This window comes from Parus major, chromosome 2, assembly GCF_001522545.3.
Source record: "Parus major isolate Abel chromosome 2, Parus_major1.1, whole genome shotgun sequence".
Classification (NCBI taxonomy): Eukaryota; Metazoa; Chordata; class Aves; order Passeriformes; family Paridae; genus Parus; species Parus major.
Genome location: NC_031769.1, coordinates 86,150,222 through 86,165,913, shown reverse-complemented (window position 1 = coordinate 86,165,913; position 15,692 = coordinate 86,150,222). Strand labels below are relative to the sequence as shown.

At 38.5% G+C, this 15,692-nt stretch overlaps 1 protein-coding gene across 3 annotated transcripts in view; it reads left to right on the top strand.

Annotated features, from left to right (window-relative positions):
* EPB41L4B (erythrocyte membrane protein band 4.1 like 4B) overlaps positions 1 to 15,692 on the top strand; it is a 168,278-nt gene that overhangs the window by 64,262 nt on the left and 88,324 nt on the right. For all 3 annotated transcript variants that reach the window (XM_033512170.1, XM_015618467.3, XM_015618468.3), the window contains exons 5-15: positions 2,402 to 2,446; positions 3,158 to 3,210; positions 7,513 to 7,633; positions 8,250 to 8,337; positions 8,869 to 8,957; positions 9,186 to 9,255; positions 9,428 to 9,597; positions 9,697 to 9,806; positions 11,805 to 11,835; positions 12,312 to 12,345; positions 13,349 to 13,416. In XM_033512170.1, coding sequence (XP_033368061.1) covers positions 2,402 to 2,446; positions 3,158 to 3,210; positions 7,513 to 7,633; positions 8,250 to 8,337; positions 8,869 to 8,957; positions 9,186 to 9,255; positions 9,428 to 9,597; positions 9,697 to 9,806; positions 11,805 to 11,835; positions 12,312 to 12,345; positions 13,349 to 13,416 — 879 coding nt within the window. The remainder of the gene's footprint in view (positions 1 to 2,401; positions 2,447 to 3,157; positions 3,211 to 7,512; positions 7,634 to 8,249; positions 8,338 to 8,868; positions 8,958 to 9,185; positions 9,256 to 9,427; positions 9,598 to 9,696; positions 9,807 to 11,804; positions 11,836 to 12,311; positions 12,346 to 13,348; positions 13,417 to 15,692) is intronic.

Genomic DNA, 15,692 nt, shown 5'->3' with positions numbered 1-15,692 from the left:
ATCAATTTATTCCAGCAGTGATAATTCAATAAAAGGGCATATTCCCATAGAATGTATAATTAACTCACAGAAATCCCCGCCACTTATGTAGCTGAGTATAAGATCTTAAGAGAATCCAAAAATCTGGATGATTTATGGACATCTCTAATGAGAAAATGCAGTTAAATTAGTAGGAATAATATGTGTTTTCTGGAAATTGATGTAAGTCTTCATACATCAGGGTGCATGTCTGACAAGTATTACATTTCCCCTGTGGTCAAATTATTGCATTACTGTCTACCACAAGATTTCTTGCTTGATGCTGTGAAGCATATGATCCTAGTCACTGTGAGACTGGGTTTCTGAGCTATGTGATCATTGCTGTGATCGAGTAAGACATTTTGTCTGAAAGTATTAACCTCTGATGCCTTGTGATCTAATTATTGCTGAAAGGTGACATTTCAGAAGACTATTTTAATTAGAAAAACACTTAAGTCAGCTAAATATTCAGTGTTGTGAACAATTTCTTTTAATTATAAGCTTGACAGAAGACCACTGTGAGTGAAAATGTGTAAGAAAAATTTGGGTGCCTTTTTTTTCTTCTTTTTTTTTTGGGAAAGTAATTTTGAATTTAATAATTTTATAGGTCTTAAATTTTAAATTCTTTTGATTTATGGAGGTTTTTTTAAGAGTCTTTATCCTAGTTGCTGAATCATATTTTCCATGTAGCATGTTGAGGGAAAATTGAAGATTAATAACTCAATTTATATTTATTATTTATATACTCAAAATTATTCCAAGTAGAAGAAAAATCCATCATCAACCGTAACAGTATTAGAACTTTCCAGGTAGGGGGTGCTCAGAATTCCTTCTGGAGATGTGCTTTCTAGTAGACTTAAATTTCTAGTAAAGCTACAAACATCACATTCTCATAATAAACACGGTATTGGGTAGCATTAAAACCCTTCACCAGCTCTGTCTTTTCTTTGGTTTAAAAACACAGTTGAAATGCAGTGTGTTTCAGAAAACATCTATGGCTTGTGTGTGACCTGATTAGTTAATGTAGTTAGAAGAACAACAGAAGAACATGTCTGTACTTGTGTGTCATGGAGAGTTTTCTAAGGTATTTTGCTGAAGTAGCAGCAATTGTGATGCCAGTGTTTGTCAGCCTGTGCACAGAAAAGGAACAAAGGTAAACCATACCTACCAGAGCAGGGCTGCAGCACTGTACAAGCCTCCTGACACTGATAGGAGCACTGCCCAGAGTCTTCTTGCAAATTTAGAAGAGTTCATGGGATTCTAGGTCATCTGGGCTATCAATAAGAACAGGGAGTATGCTTGTCTACCCTTAATCTACACATGCAAATACCCAGATTTGATTGGCAAGTATCAGCCAAGTATGTGAATCAGAGATGTAACAAAGAGCTAACATGGATAAATTAAATTCTGCTCTAGTGTTATCATGAGAAATCCTAATCTTCATTTCTGTTTCCCTGTCTGATTGCAGCTGTTGGTCCTTCACAGCATTCACTGCACGTCCTGTGTGTTGAAAAACAAGATCACTTTTGTATTTCTATGATTTGTGAAGATGGAAAAGGTTTATGCTTGCATTTAGTGGGCTCACAGGAGTGCTTTATGCTTTCTTCTCTTGGATCACTCATATTTGCAAGCCTCACTCCACAGTGTCCAGAGCAGTGCAGAGCCTGCCTGTGCCTTTCTGTGCTCGACACACCCCTTGCATGACCCAGGGCACTTGTGCATGCCTCAGAGCCCCCCTCTGAGTGGTGTCAGTGAAGCATGCCTAGAACTGAGGGTTAGCAAAGCCACAGCTCAAAATATCTCAACAGTTTGAAGGCTGTAAATTCCTACTTGGCTTATTAAATAAATGTGTGAGCTCTATGGAATTCTTTTATTCAGAAATTCTCTGCTATTTTTAAGTGATATTTTGGTATGAACCTTTCCTTTTCCCCAATTTGGACTTTTTCCATATTCTGCATTTGTGTTTGAAAAAGCAGTCCTGAAGCCTACATGCCTTTATCTGTGTTTCATTTTTAGCTACTGTAGTTCAATTCCTGCCTGAATTAGGTAAGACCCAAGTTTAGGAGAACACTGGAGTGTTAGTAACATTTAGGTTGCTGTGGTGTATGCTCAGATAGAGCACATCCTAAATAGCGAGACTTTGGACATTGTCCTGAACACAACCAGTGGACAAAAAATGTGCTTTTCTTTGATTTTAGTGAAAGCTGTGGGAGCTTTGAACTTGCAGGGTGTATCTGTGTGATCCCAAGGGGCCTTTTTTGTAAAGACCAAGTTACTCAAATTGCTGTTACTACGCAGTGAGTTGGGGTATTCTTCCAGCCAATGGAACTAGAAGGATTACTTTTTGTAATTACTTTTGACATTCTGAATTTTTATTTGTCAGGTACCTGTTTGTATTACAGCTCCGGCAAGACATTCTTTCAGGGAAGTAAGTACCTTTTTACACTTGAAGCTGTACTTTAAAGAATTTATAATAGTTAATCTCCTGGTGCATTTTGATTTTCTTTAGAATGCAGACACATGGGACTTTGTGTGCATCATGACGATATTACTGACAAATAGAGTGGGTAAAGATTTTTTATGGCTTGATCAGGTGATGGAAATGTTTAAAGAGAGCAAAAACTGTTCTCGGTTTTATGATTTGAAAATGTAACTTGGGCTTGCCACATTTTTTCAGTATGGTGGGTGAAATAGAGTATGAGAAAGTTGAAGGCAACACTTTTTGTTCAGGTCAACACTGCAAAAATATTTTGTGCTTTTTTTGTCTTACCCCGACCAATATTCATTCACACCTGCGCTACTTTTTTTTAATTACAGAAACAAAAATCCTCAAACTCATATATTCTAAAATGCAGTGTTAAAGCAAAAATGGTTCCTTAGTTGATTTAGCATTTTCTCTGTTGGTTCAAACTTGTTTTATGGTGAAGTGTAACATGTTTAATGCTAATCAGAAGGTACCAACCTAGGAAATAATCATATACAAGTAAAAAGTAATTGTAGATGTTTCATAGAATTAGTAGTTTGTGGAAGTTAATGTTTCTGGGTTTTGTATCAAGCTTCTTTTTAGCTTTATTGCTAGAGGAATTCACTGACAAGAGAGATGTTTTTTATAGTTTTGTTTTTTCGTTTTGTTTTTAAGACTGAAATGCCCTTACGAAACTGCTGTTGAACTAGCAGCTCTGTGTCTTCAAGGTATGCAATCTTTTGAAAGGGGTTTGTCCTAATTCTTTAAAAATCTCACCTAATGGTTTCTTTTCCTTTGTTACTAATGCATTCTCACTGATCATATATAAATGCCATACTTGGGAAGAAGAATTTTAGAGAGATCACTTTCTTGGCTTGCCTCCATTCATAACTTCTGAACTGTTATTAGCCAATATCTATTAGCCAACAACTATTAGCCAATATCAGCACACTTGGTATGGGGAGGGAGACTCTAAACCATGGCTAGGCAAAAGTTTCATGGAAACCCAGGGCTGATATGGGAAGAAAGACCCAAAATAGCTCCCTACTGAGGGAGAAGCTGTGGTGCGTGCACAAGTGTTACCACTTGAGCCTGAAGAGCCAGCTGGCCCTTCACACAGTTTGTGGGATGTGGGTGCCTGTGAATTTGGGCTTCCTGCTGCCTGAACAGTGCCTGGGAGAGGAAGCCTCCACAGTGGGTGACTCAGGAGATGGTTACAGGACAGGAGGGGAGGGAGTGGCAGGTACTGGAAAGGAGAGAATTACACGGAATGTTAAGAACTAATATCACTTCTGTGGCAGGAGCAAAGATTTCACTACATAAAGCAATTCCGGTACACTGGGTTTCATTATGTTATTGTAGGACAGTGTGGGTTTTGTGTTGCTGCAAGCATGTTAATATAAATATTTGTTCCATTTTGAGCCATTTGTTTTGCAGAAGGGGAGGAAATTTTTGTACTGAAGCTCAAATCAAGTTCATTTCTGCATAAAAGAAAGTGCAGTGATCTGGACCAATCTAAGCATATCAGCAGCAAAATTAATTGAAATTAAAAACTCTCTTCCTGTTTCACTGGTGGCTGGGCCCTGGCACACAGAGAGCTTAGGCAGAGTCCCTTGGTTTAATACAGCAGTGGTATTAACTCAGTAGTTCTAGATGGACTTGACAGGCAAAACTGGGAATTCAGCTCCAAGCAGCAATAGGTGTAAATCCTGAGGTAGTTTTACTGTACCAGTTGGTACAGCTGATTTGTCAGGTGTGCAGAGAACTGCTGAAGACAGACTCTGTTTGTGTTTTTGAGGTGGAGGAAATGCAGAGCCCCAGTTTGATCTGTTGCTTACGTTTCCACAGATAAAAGCTGCGGTAACCTCACATCTGGTCCAAGCAAGGAGGACCAAGCAAAGAATAATAGGTTGATGCCTCAATATTTTGGGTAGTACTGACACCTGTGATTACTGTGTAAATGCAATACAATAGCTGTCCATCATGTTTATGATGTGTCCAGCTATCTTCCAAAGCTAACACTCTTTGCTGCTGTCTGGGGAACACGCTTTTATACTTTCTTGCTTTTTTTTTTTTTTTCCAGTTTCAGTTTTCCACTATTTTGACATCATTACAATAAGCTTGTCCAAAATGATTCCATTGTTGCAACTAATTCTCTTTGCTGACATACATAATAATAAGCATTTTTGGTGTAAAGTTTGCTACATTTTATTGACATTTTATTGACCTAATTAGGCAGAAAAGTATAAAGAAATGTCAATTATTCCCTCCTCAGTGGGTTACATTTTCTCTGTAAAATGCAGTCTTGCTCCTTAGTGTGCCTTTCCTAAGAGTGAGGAAAAAAGCTATGAATTGCTATTTAGGCATTAGAAGTCTGAGACCACTGAAGGAAAAGTATTTTCACAGAGAAACTTTAAATTTTATACTTTTTTTTAAATTTTTTTTTTTTTTTGATCAAGGAAATTTTCTGTTACAGTAATTCTTGGTTTCCAGTAGCAGTTTCCAGGTTTTTGGGTTTTTTTGTGAATCATCCTTCAGACATAAAGTATTGATTTGTTGCCAGTCCAAAGAAGGAGATTCTGTAGCAAGTACCATTGGTTTGTAGTATGGGGTAACATATGAAGCAGATACATAATATTATGCTTACAGGGATTATCTGCAGAACCTATGGAACTTGAGTTCTCACTGTTTCAGTTAGTTTTTAACTACCTCATTAGCGGTGCATGGTCTTAGTGTTTAACCAGATAAACTTTTGAAGCTGCTAATTAAATTGAAAAGGAAAATGTTTTCTCACATGTCCAATTTTAAGTTCTAATCATAAGACATCTTCATGGGGTGCTGGAAACTTTCTCATCCCTCTGTATAAAAGAGTCAGACATATATTTAAAAATAAATACATTTTTGGAATTTTCAAAAACTTTCTAGGAAACATCCTTTTGGAAATGTTCCCCCAGTTATTTTTTGAAGAACACAGATAATGTATATACATGTGCTAGGTACATGTGCCTGCCCCACCTTCCACCTCCCCCAAAAAAGGGCAGAGAAGATGCATGCCAAAGCATGTCATGAAGACACAAATGAGGAGATGGGTCCTCTGCCACGACCTTACGTTGCAAAATTATTAGTGGTGCTGAGCCATTGAAGTGCAGTTCCAGCCCAGCAGTGACAGCATCCTCATAGAGTCTGTGGCAGCCCCTTCTTCCTCTGCCCTCCAGCCCTGTGCAGGGAGCTGGCAGTCTCTTACTGACTCTTATGCTGGAGACCTATTAACAGAGATCAAAAAGATAACATAGTTTGTTCACCTGAAAGTGAATAAAGAGTGAGTGCAGCTGTGGAGAAACAAGGATGATATTTTTCTCCTACCAAATATTGCTGCCTGAGCTTCTCTGTGTCATCTGTCCTACAAGCTCATGATTCTTCTCATCCCTACACATCTTCTTTGCAGCACAGTCAGCCTTGATTCCCCCGTCTCTCTCAGTTAGGAAACAGAGAAATCTCCTATGTTTTTCCTAGATGGTTGGCAATGCATCAAACTTCAGATCTTTACCTTCTCTCCCCTCGATGTCCTCCTTGCTAGTGTGTTTGCTGTAGCTCTCTCTTGTGTACTGGAGACTAGGCTGCCAGTAATTCTTAATATTATTTGTGTTAAATAGGCTTCCAGCTTTGATGAAACAGCCTCAGAGCTGAGATATGTGTATGTCCTTTTCTTTAACAGAGATGAGAATACTGTAACTCACTATGGAAGATTACTGTTCAGAGGGAAAAAATGTGTGTGAGACAGTAATTAAAAATGAAGACCAGTGAACTCAATCTGTTTAATATCCTTAGGACTGCTAAATGTTTCAGCAAAGCACAAGTTTTCAAAACCACCTAGTAGGTGTTATCAGCCAACAGATTGGATTTTGAATGTAACTTCCTATCTACTGATGGATCCTGTAAGGTATTTTTGGAGTCTGGCTGTGAAAAAAATTTTTGCAGTTGTTAAGTGTAAAAGCCCCCTGAAGGAATAAAACTGTTTTCTTCAAGGGAGTTTATTTCCCTCTATGCTTTTTCATTTATAGTTTTATTTTGGTAGTAGAAGTTAAGAGTAGTAAACAGTTAAGAAATGCTGACTGACAAAGGCCTGGTTGGGAATCACATCATATATCAAGTGACACATGCTGTTGCTGAAGAGTGTATTTTCCACTGATGTTTGCCACACAGTCCTGAGGCAGTGACGCTGCAGCCTCTTAGTACAGCTGAGAGGCTCCAGGAGAAAAGCTGTCACAGACACAAGGCAGGTAAGGGTGTTAGTCTCAGCTCCTGCTGAGCTCTGTGGAGTTGGAAAGTGTTCTGCTCCTAGAAAAGATAACACCAGAGCCTAAGCATATAAGTAGAAAATGACACCTTAATTATGTTAATGTTTCAGCATTTTTTTCCTTAAAAAATACTTGATATTACACCACCACTGCGATTTAAAAGACTGCACATCTTTATCACTGGTTTCATGAGACAAGATATTCCCTTCGTGTTTTGACATGAACAGAAACATAACTCCTAAATTTGTCCTAAACCAGGACAAAAAACAAAGCATGCAATAGAATAGGAAGTGTTAGGGAATGCAAAGTATGCAATGAGAGGAAGTTTCAGAGTTACCTATTCCAAAACAGAAGATGCATTGATGATGGTTTTAAATAGAAACTTTATTTCCTATAACTGCTTTAAAATCCAGAGAAGCAGCTTTAGTTGAGCTGGTTCAGTCATAACATCCCTGAATGTCAGAATTCTGTACCACAACCTTACACTGCTCCTGCAAATATATTTATCTGACTTCTGCTGTAAAATCTGGTTTGAATTTCCTGGGGCCAGCCGTGGGGGGATGGGATGTTGACTCAAAGCATTGACACAAGTACATTTTGCAACATGCCTAGGAACTTGAAAACTATCCTTTCTAGGATAGTTTTCTGTCTTTGTAGGTGATAGTGGAATTTAAATGTTTCTGATCATCCCAAGGACTTTATTATTTTAATTTCTCAATTGATTGATTTCAGCTGAGTTGGGAGAGTGTGAGCATCCTGAGCACACACCAGAGCTCGTGTCTGAATTCAGGTTTGCACCAAACCAGACTGAAGCAATGGAATTTGACATTTTTCAGAAATGGAAAGAGTGCAGGTAGAGTACCTGTGTGGGAGTGGGGTCTTTAGCAACAGGTTTTCTTCTCTTCCGAAGTCAAATCCTTTCAACAGGCATGAAATGGGGATTATGTTTGTCAGTAGAGAAGTATTGTAAGAAGGCTTTGAGCACTCCCTTCCCTAGAAATATCAAGCAGTAATTTAGGCAAAGGTTGCTGGGGTGATTTTTTAGGAAGGTGGTGGGTTTAATTTGTTACTGTTTTTTCTTTAGATTATTTTGTAATAATTTAAGGAGCTAGGTCTTTATCCTGTTTATGTTGGAAATAAATATCTTTCTCTCTTTCATTCAAACAAAAATTTTGAGTTCAGGGTGGTTGCAAATTCATTTTCCTGTCTTTTGTTAATAAATATGGTAAATTTCAGTGATGCTTTGTTATCTGAACTTGCATCCTTGTTGGCAGTTTTAGATCTTCTTGCGTTTTCAGTCTTCTGTTTTATTTTCATTTGGAGGGAAGAGTGTAAAAACATAAGCTTGAAATATCATTTAGTGTCATTAAGATTGAGGACACAAAGAAAAGGGTTTTAGGGAATGAATCTGAAAGCATTTAAAGCAGATAAAAAATTCTTACCGTGAAGTGTGAATTTTATGTTCATAGGGGAAAGAGCCCGGCGCAGGCTGAATTGTGCTACTTGAACAAAGCTAAATGGCTAGAAATGTATGGTGTAGATATGCATGTAGTTAAGGTAAGATCCATGTGATGTTTTATTTTATCACTGTGAGGTCCCTGTGGGTCAGTCCCTGAGGAGTGTCCTTGCAATAGTCTGGGTTGTCCCATGGGCCCTCAGCAGTCATTCCCACCTGCAGCACTCCTCCCAAGGGTGCTCCCCTGTGCTCCCTCAGTATCCCTTTCCACATGCCTTTTCCTGTGTCCCTCAGTTTCTTCCTGTTGTGTCTCCTTCCCCTGGCAGGAACTGCCTGCTCTTAAACAGGTGAGGTGAGGTGTGAGCTCCCCTGGATACGGTGTTGGTGTGGGTCCATCTCCATGGATCTCAGAGCCACTTTGAGCAGCACATGGCCTCCTCCCTCAAAGGGCACCCTCCTATTGCCAAAATATGCCACTTTGCACTCACTACAGATGCATATTCTTCTGCTCTGTAATGTTAAAAAAATATGACATTCTTCTTGTTTAGTTTAAGACCTATGGATTTTGCAATACTACTGTATTAAGATTTACACTGCTCATGGCAGATTATTTATTCTGTACTTGCTTGCAGGGAAGAGATGGTTGTGAATATGCTCTTGGACTGACACCAACAGGCATATTGATCTTTGAAGGAGCCAACAAAATAGGCTTATTCTTTTGGTAATCCTCTTTTGTGTTATATTCCTTTTCGTTAAAATGCTGAAATCTTTCTCCCTTGCATAATGGGATCATGATTGTTATTTGTAATTTTTAATTGGATCTACAAAGTTTAAAATCTGAAGGTAGATTGGTCTGGTTAGAAGTACCACACTCAAATGTAAAGTAGTTGTTGAAATAAAATTATTTTACTATTCTTGTAATTATGTTCTTTTTGATTCTTGTGTTTAGGCCTAAAATCACAAAAATGGACTTTAAAAAGAGCAAACTAACGCTCGTGGTTGTAGAAGATGATGAACAGGTAACTTCTTTCCCTTACTTGGGCCTGATCCAACAAAGTGTGGTGTGTGCTCAGGCTGGTAAGAACACAAGGGAGGCTCAGCACACTGTTGGCCCAGGCTGTATTTCTCCTACCAAGGACAATAACTAATATCATGCATGCCAACTCCCAAAGCTTTTGTTTCTGCATTTAGGGCAGAGAGCAAGAGCACACATTTGTTTTCCGGTTAGACAGTGCCAAAACGTGCAAGCACTTGTGGAAGTGTGCGGTGGAGCACCACGCTTTCTTCAGATTGCGAGCCCCAGCAAATAGTAAATCTAGTAGATCCGACTTCATAAGGCTGGGATCACGCTTCAGATTCAGGTATTTAGTGAACAGCAATGTACTTCTCTTTACACAAAGGAGCAGGTGCAGCTTCCTGCAGAAGGCAGTAGCTTACTTTGTTTATTTCTGTATTTTAAGTGGGAGGACAGAATATCAAGCAACACACGGGACAAGATTACGCAGAACTAGTACATTTGAAAGAAGGCCCAGCAAGAGATACCCTTCTCGGAGGCATTCCACTTATAAGGGTAAGTGTTTTTTATACATCTGTTCACTGAATTGGTCATGCAGGTGCCCCGTTAAATCCCATAAATGTCACATTACAATCGTGACATCTGTACCACTTTATGAGAAGAAAAAATATGTCAGATAACCTAAAAAGTCAGAACATACATGGGGTTTTATTGGCCAGAGTTCATTGTTTCCATCTTCTGTTTTTAATCTTTGCCTACAGTTAATTCTTCCACCCCCATCTATGGAGGAGGTACCTATGGTTTCTTTTGTTGCTCTATTGAGGAGGAAAGAAAAGTCACAGAAAACCCACCAAGGAAAAGCCTGTAATGTTTTTTTGAAGAATTGCTTGTGTCACTTGGGTGGAGCAGTATCCAAAAGCCTTACTGACTTGCTTATCTACCCAGACAATTTTAGGGTTATTGAGCAGTCTCGTTACGGAGTTGTTGTGGCTTTCCTGACTGAAATGCCATGTTTTTCACCTTTCCAGACTGTGACCTTAACTAGCTTGCCCTGGGAATTGAGATGTACTGAATTTAAATGGAATGACAAGGAATTGATTTCCCTTGTGGTTTTGTAGTTTGTCCTTAAAAACTTGAGCTTTTTGTTCCATGTAGAAAAACCTAGGAAGGAGCACTGCAAGATAACCCTCTCCAAATTCTGGTTTTAGTTGAGCCTGCAGGTATAGTTGCCGTATGGAGCAAGGCTGCTGTACAGAGCAGGGTGAGATGACATTCCCTTAGAATGTCTTTACACTCCTTTGCATTCCCAGAATATAAACCACAGTTCCATGAGCAGCCCTTGTGGTATTTTGGGGACATTTTTATGTCTCATTTACAGTGGGGGCAGAAAGGGTAACAAGCATGCATGCTTTCTAGAGGCTGTAACTCTTTCCCCTGCTTCCTTCCTTAGTACATGGAAGGAGTTTGTTTGACTGAAATGCAAATTTAATAATCTGTGAGGTTCTGAGAGTGAGACATGAGAGTGAACTATACAGTGTGGGTTATTTTATCAGTGGAAGAATGAATTCTCTAAGTTTTATTCTTGCCATAACAGGAACTGACAGACCTGCAGGTTTTTCCTTGAGTCTCCATACTTCTCTACTTATGTCTGTGAGGTAGAGGGAGAAGAGAAAAAGTGTGGTTTATGCTTAATTATGTTCTCTGTCCATTGCAGCCAGTCAGAACTTTTCACACCCAAGTGATCTCCTAGAGAGCACAACAGCATGTTTGTTAAATTAATGCAAAAACTCCCTGTAGGTTATTACCTTTGATTCATCTTTTGGCCATTAAGATGTGTACCTAAGCGCAGCCCACAAGGGTTGGATTCTCTCCTAGCTCTGTTGCTTTTGAGACCTCTGCAGTGTGTCATTAACTTCCTGCATTCGGCAGTCAGCTGGACTTTCAGTTTATCTCTCAGGAGCTTTTCAGTTCTCTTGAAACACACACAGTCATGAAACAGGGATGGTACATCCCAGTTACTCACCTTCCACCTTCACCATTCTTTCCAGCCTGTCCAATGCACAGGCCAAGACCTTGTAGCTCAAGATGACAACTAATGGGCTATTTTGGCTACTGTTGTTCCCTGTAATAAGACACAGGCCATTATCAGCCTTGTGAATACTCTGGTTTCTATAAGATAGTGAAAATTTCAACAAGGGATAGTTTCTGATTTCCAAGGGACTTGATGGTACTACAATAAGGTGAGAAAACAAAGTGTTGTGCGGAACATTTCTGCCAAAAGTACTTTGGTGACATTTGGGAAGAATATTTTTGTCTGCTGTAATCTCTAAAGGGATTTCACTCTTGCAGGACCAGAGAGAGATTTGTGTCTGCCTCATACTTTGATGTCACACAGTATTGCTAAAAAGCACAGGGCTGCACTTGAAATTCTGATACTTTTGTGCAATTATGTCTGTGTGAGGATTCACTTTAGCCATAGTGTAACAGCCCAACAAGTGCTGCAAAATGGCTGATATTTCACTTGTCTTAAGGTTTTGTTTGTTTCTTTTTAAGCAAACAATCCTGTGAAAGCAGCACAACTGTGGTAAGTGACTGCCTAAGTTCTCTCTACCTCTCAGTTGCTGTACCTGGGTGAAAGGATTCTGAAGATAATATCTGTGTTAGGTTTTGTAGAAACAGATTGTCTGGTATGGGATGAATTGGCATGTCACATTATGCATCCCCAAATTCTTCTTGGGGACTGCCTGCTTCCATTGTTTAATCTATTTTTTTAAATTTTTTTTATATATTAATTCAGACTAAACTAAAACATACTTCCTTTTTTCTCACTGCTCTTATGCCAGCTTATCAAGCATAATTTGTTCATATTTTTAAATGAAAAGAGAGAGAAAATTTTACACCCCTCTTTCACATGTTAACTGCTATGGTGTATATCTTGAATAAAATAATTATATCCTTAAGAATATTAATTTCATTTCTCTGTAGTACTTCCCTGAACTAAAAAACATTGTGACATAGATGTATTGATTACATAAAAGCAATTTTTTTTTTCTCTCTTAGTGCTAAAAATACTCCTGAAGTCCATAACTACCAGGTAAGAGAATACCGGTTACAGAGGAAAATGTTGGCATTTTCATATTTTGTGGTAAATATTTTTGCTCTTTATAATTTGTTCAGCTGTCTTGCTCCCCTTTCCTTACTCTGGGGTGAGATTCTCTGATATGTCAGAAATAAACCTTTGGGTTTTATTCCTTTAAACTATTGGGGTTAAAGAGAAGGTGGAGGGACTCTTTCCTGTTTTTTCTCCTGTGTTCTTGGATGCTCTGCAAGCTGAATGCACACCATTAGCCATCTTTTTTCCCATCCCTTTCCTTTCTGTGAAGGTTAAAGCCTTTGGGACTGTGAATGTGATGGGCCCCAGGAGACTGCTCTGTGAGCGAGCTTTTGTCTAGAGCAGCCTTTCACACTGGATGATTGTGACAATTACAAAGTTGCAATTAACTCCCTCATCACGCTTAAAGAGTTGCTCGTCAAATGCTTGTTGGGGCTTTTTTTATGCACTCCAGGGAAACATTACCTGGTTTTCATCTGTGCTACTGACAGTGGATACTGAGAAAAAGCAAGCTTCCAATCTCTGTATGTGCATGAGATCTTAGTCTTAACACTTTTTATTAAAACTCTCACCAGGGATTTTCTTTTACTGTTTCTCTTCAAGATCTTGTGGATATGAGAGGGAAGTGCTGTCACCAAAGATAGATGACCTTTTGAAGCCTGCTCTTATAACAGTAACCTTTCTTATTCTCCACCTTTGATCAAAGTTGACATTTTTTTGATGTGCTTTCTATGAGAAGCACTAGATGTGCCAGGGTGTCTGTCAAACAGGAGAGCAATTTTCTTTGCCTTTTCCAGTGAGTATGTCCTAATGAGCAGACTCATCACCAAGAAGACTTCATGTACGTGCTCAGTGACCTGGGAGAAGGTCTGAAGCATTAGGGTTTCTAGGGTTCACCAGGAACGTATTTCTCATGACCCCAGGAAAAGTTAATAAGGATCTTTTATATGGTTTCATTAACCAGGTTCAATGTTTCCATTTGCAGCCACAGTATCATCCTAATATACATCCTGCTCAGCCACACTGGCATCCACACACACCTGTGAATGTAAGGTAAGCGATCTTCCCTTTGTAAAAAAGAGATGGTTCTTTCTTTCTTTCTTTATGTTACCTGGTATGAAGATTTTGTGGTTGTATTGGGCAGTTCTCTGCAGATGAAAAGCAAACAGAAGTTTTAACTATGGGCTATAGAGACAGTGTTAAATAACTCCTAAGTTTTGCTTTGGAATATGAAGTGGTTTTTTTTTCTAGTTGACTTCTAATTCAAAATTGAATGTTAGTGATTTCCTGTAGGGAGTATGTTGGATGGGGAGCTGATCTGTAGTTTAATTGCAAATTGATCAGTTTGTTTGCATTTAATTTCCTAAGCCAGAGAAGAAATATTTTTTAGTGTAAAGTTAAGTTTCTAATAATTATATTCTTGCAGTGGAGCACTGTTTTTATCTTTTCCAGAAATGTATATGGAAAAATGACAAATACATGGAACAATTTATCACAGATAATGAGTAAATTTATAGCACTGAATTTTTGAGAACAGTTTCACAAAAATATTCCTGCATGTGCTGTTGTGTTATCTTCTCGCATACTTTTTTGTTTGTAGCTAGTGATGAGAGACATTGAGTGAAAAGAAATTTTGGAAGAAATTCAGTCCAATTAAAACTCACTTGGTGGAATGCATGGTGAAGGCATGCATCTGCGGGTGGATATGTGTCTATACATGTGCACATGATAAAAACCAGCAACTTTTTTTATCCTAATAAAAAGTAACCTTCTTAGATGACTCATTTTTTAGACAAATAACTACTGTCTTCAGTGAAAAATACCAATACCCTTATCTTTGTTCCTCCTTATCTAGCATTTATATTCTTACATCACAATAGGTAGACTTTGGTTCTAGTGTGGGCAGGCTCTAGGGATGAGGCTGAGCTTAAAATTAATGAAAAGATAATTTGGTGTGAGTTAGAGGCTGAGGATGCAGGAAAAAGGCAAGTATGTTATTAGAAATACTAGGCAGAGAAGCAAACAGGCATTGTCATCTCAAAATTGCTAGGACACAGCAGCAAAGCAGATATTAAATTTGTGTTAGAAACAGGAGACTTGAAGCTGTGTCATGAACTTTGCCTGTATTTCAGGCTCAGGAGTATTCCTGATTTTAGGGTTTCTTTATCCAGTGTATTATGAGCACTTTAAAATGTACAATTTCACATTATGGAAGAGTGGTTGTCAAGAGAGCCTAATGATTTCATAAATCATTTGAGGTTTTGCTGAAATTTTTCTGAAGATTTCATCACTTAGGATACCAGTCTGTGACATTTTAAAGCCAAATAGTCCACCCTGGAGCAGAGTGATATTGAAATAAGCACAATAATGTATTGTAGTGTGTGTAGACAGCCTCCCCCTTCAGCCCCTCCACTGCCTGGGCAAAGACTAAGGTCAGTGAAATATGAACAATGGCTTTTTTATAGCAAGGCTTGTAAGGCTGAAAAAAACCCCAACCCACACTTAAAAGCTCAGTCATAAAAGCTTGGTAGAAAAGATGCTCAGAATTTTTGTTCCATTCAGGTAGAAACATTTAAATGTGTGGTTAAAGTAGAAGTTTCAAGTTATTCTAACTTGGATTCAAAGTGAAAAAATTGGACATTTAAGGCTATCAGCCTTGGATAGCTTGATTTGAGCAAGCTTATGCCATCTGACTATTAACTTGAGATCACAGCTACAGATGCATAAAATTCTTTCTGCAGGGCATGAAAGTCTGGTATGAGCATGGACTGAAATGCAATGACCTGTGTAATACGTGTCATATATGGAGCTTTTGTTGAATAATTTTGGAATTGTGGAATTGTGTCTTAATTTTCTTAGTAAAGTTCTTTCACTAAAATTGTTTGCGGATTCTTTCAGTGAAATTGTTTGCCGTTAGCTTAATATTTAACCTTCTGAAAAAAAAAATCCAATTAACAGCTGTCATCATATAACTTTAGAATATATTTAAAAAAAAGGTAAAATCTAAACCTTGCCTGTGTTTCTGCTACTTCAAAAAAAAACTTATTAGAATCATAGAATGTCTTGGGTTGGAAGAGAATTAAAGATCATCTGGTTCCAACCCCCTGCCATGGGCAGGGACACCTTCCACTAGACCAGGTGGCCCAAAGGCCCATCCAACCTGGCTTTGAACACTTCCAGGGATGGAGCATCCACAGCTTCTCTGTGCAACCTGTTACAGTGCCTCACCACCCTCACAGAAAAGAATTTCTTCCGTATATATAATAATTGCAACTTCAATTTGGTAATAAGGTAATGTTAAATGTTGTGGTTTCCTACATAGTGTTCAA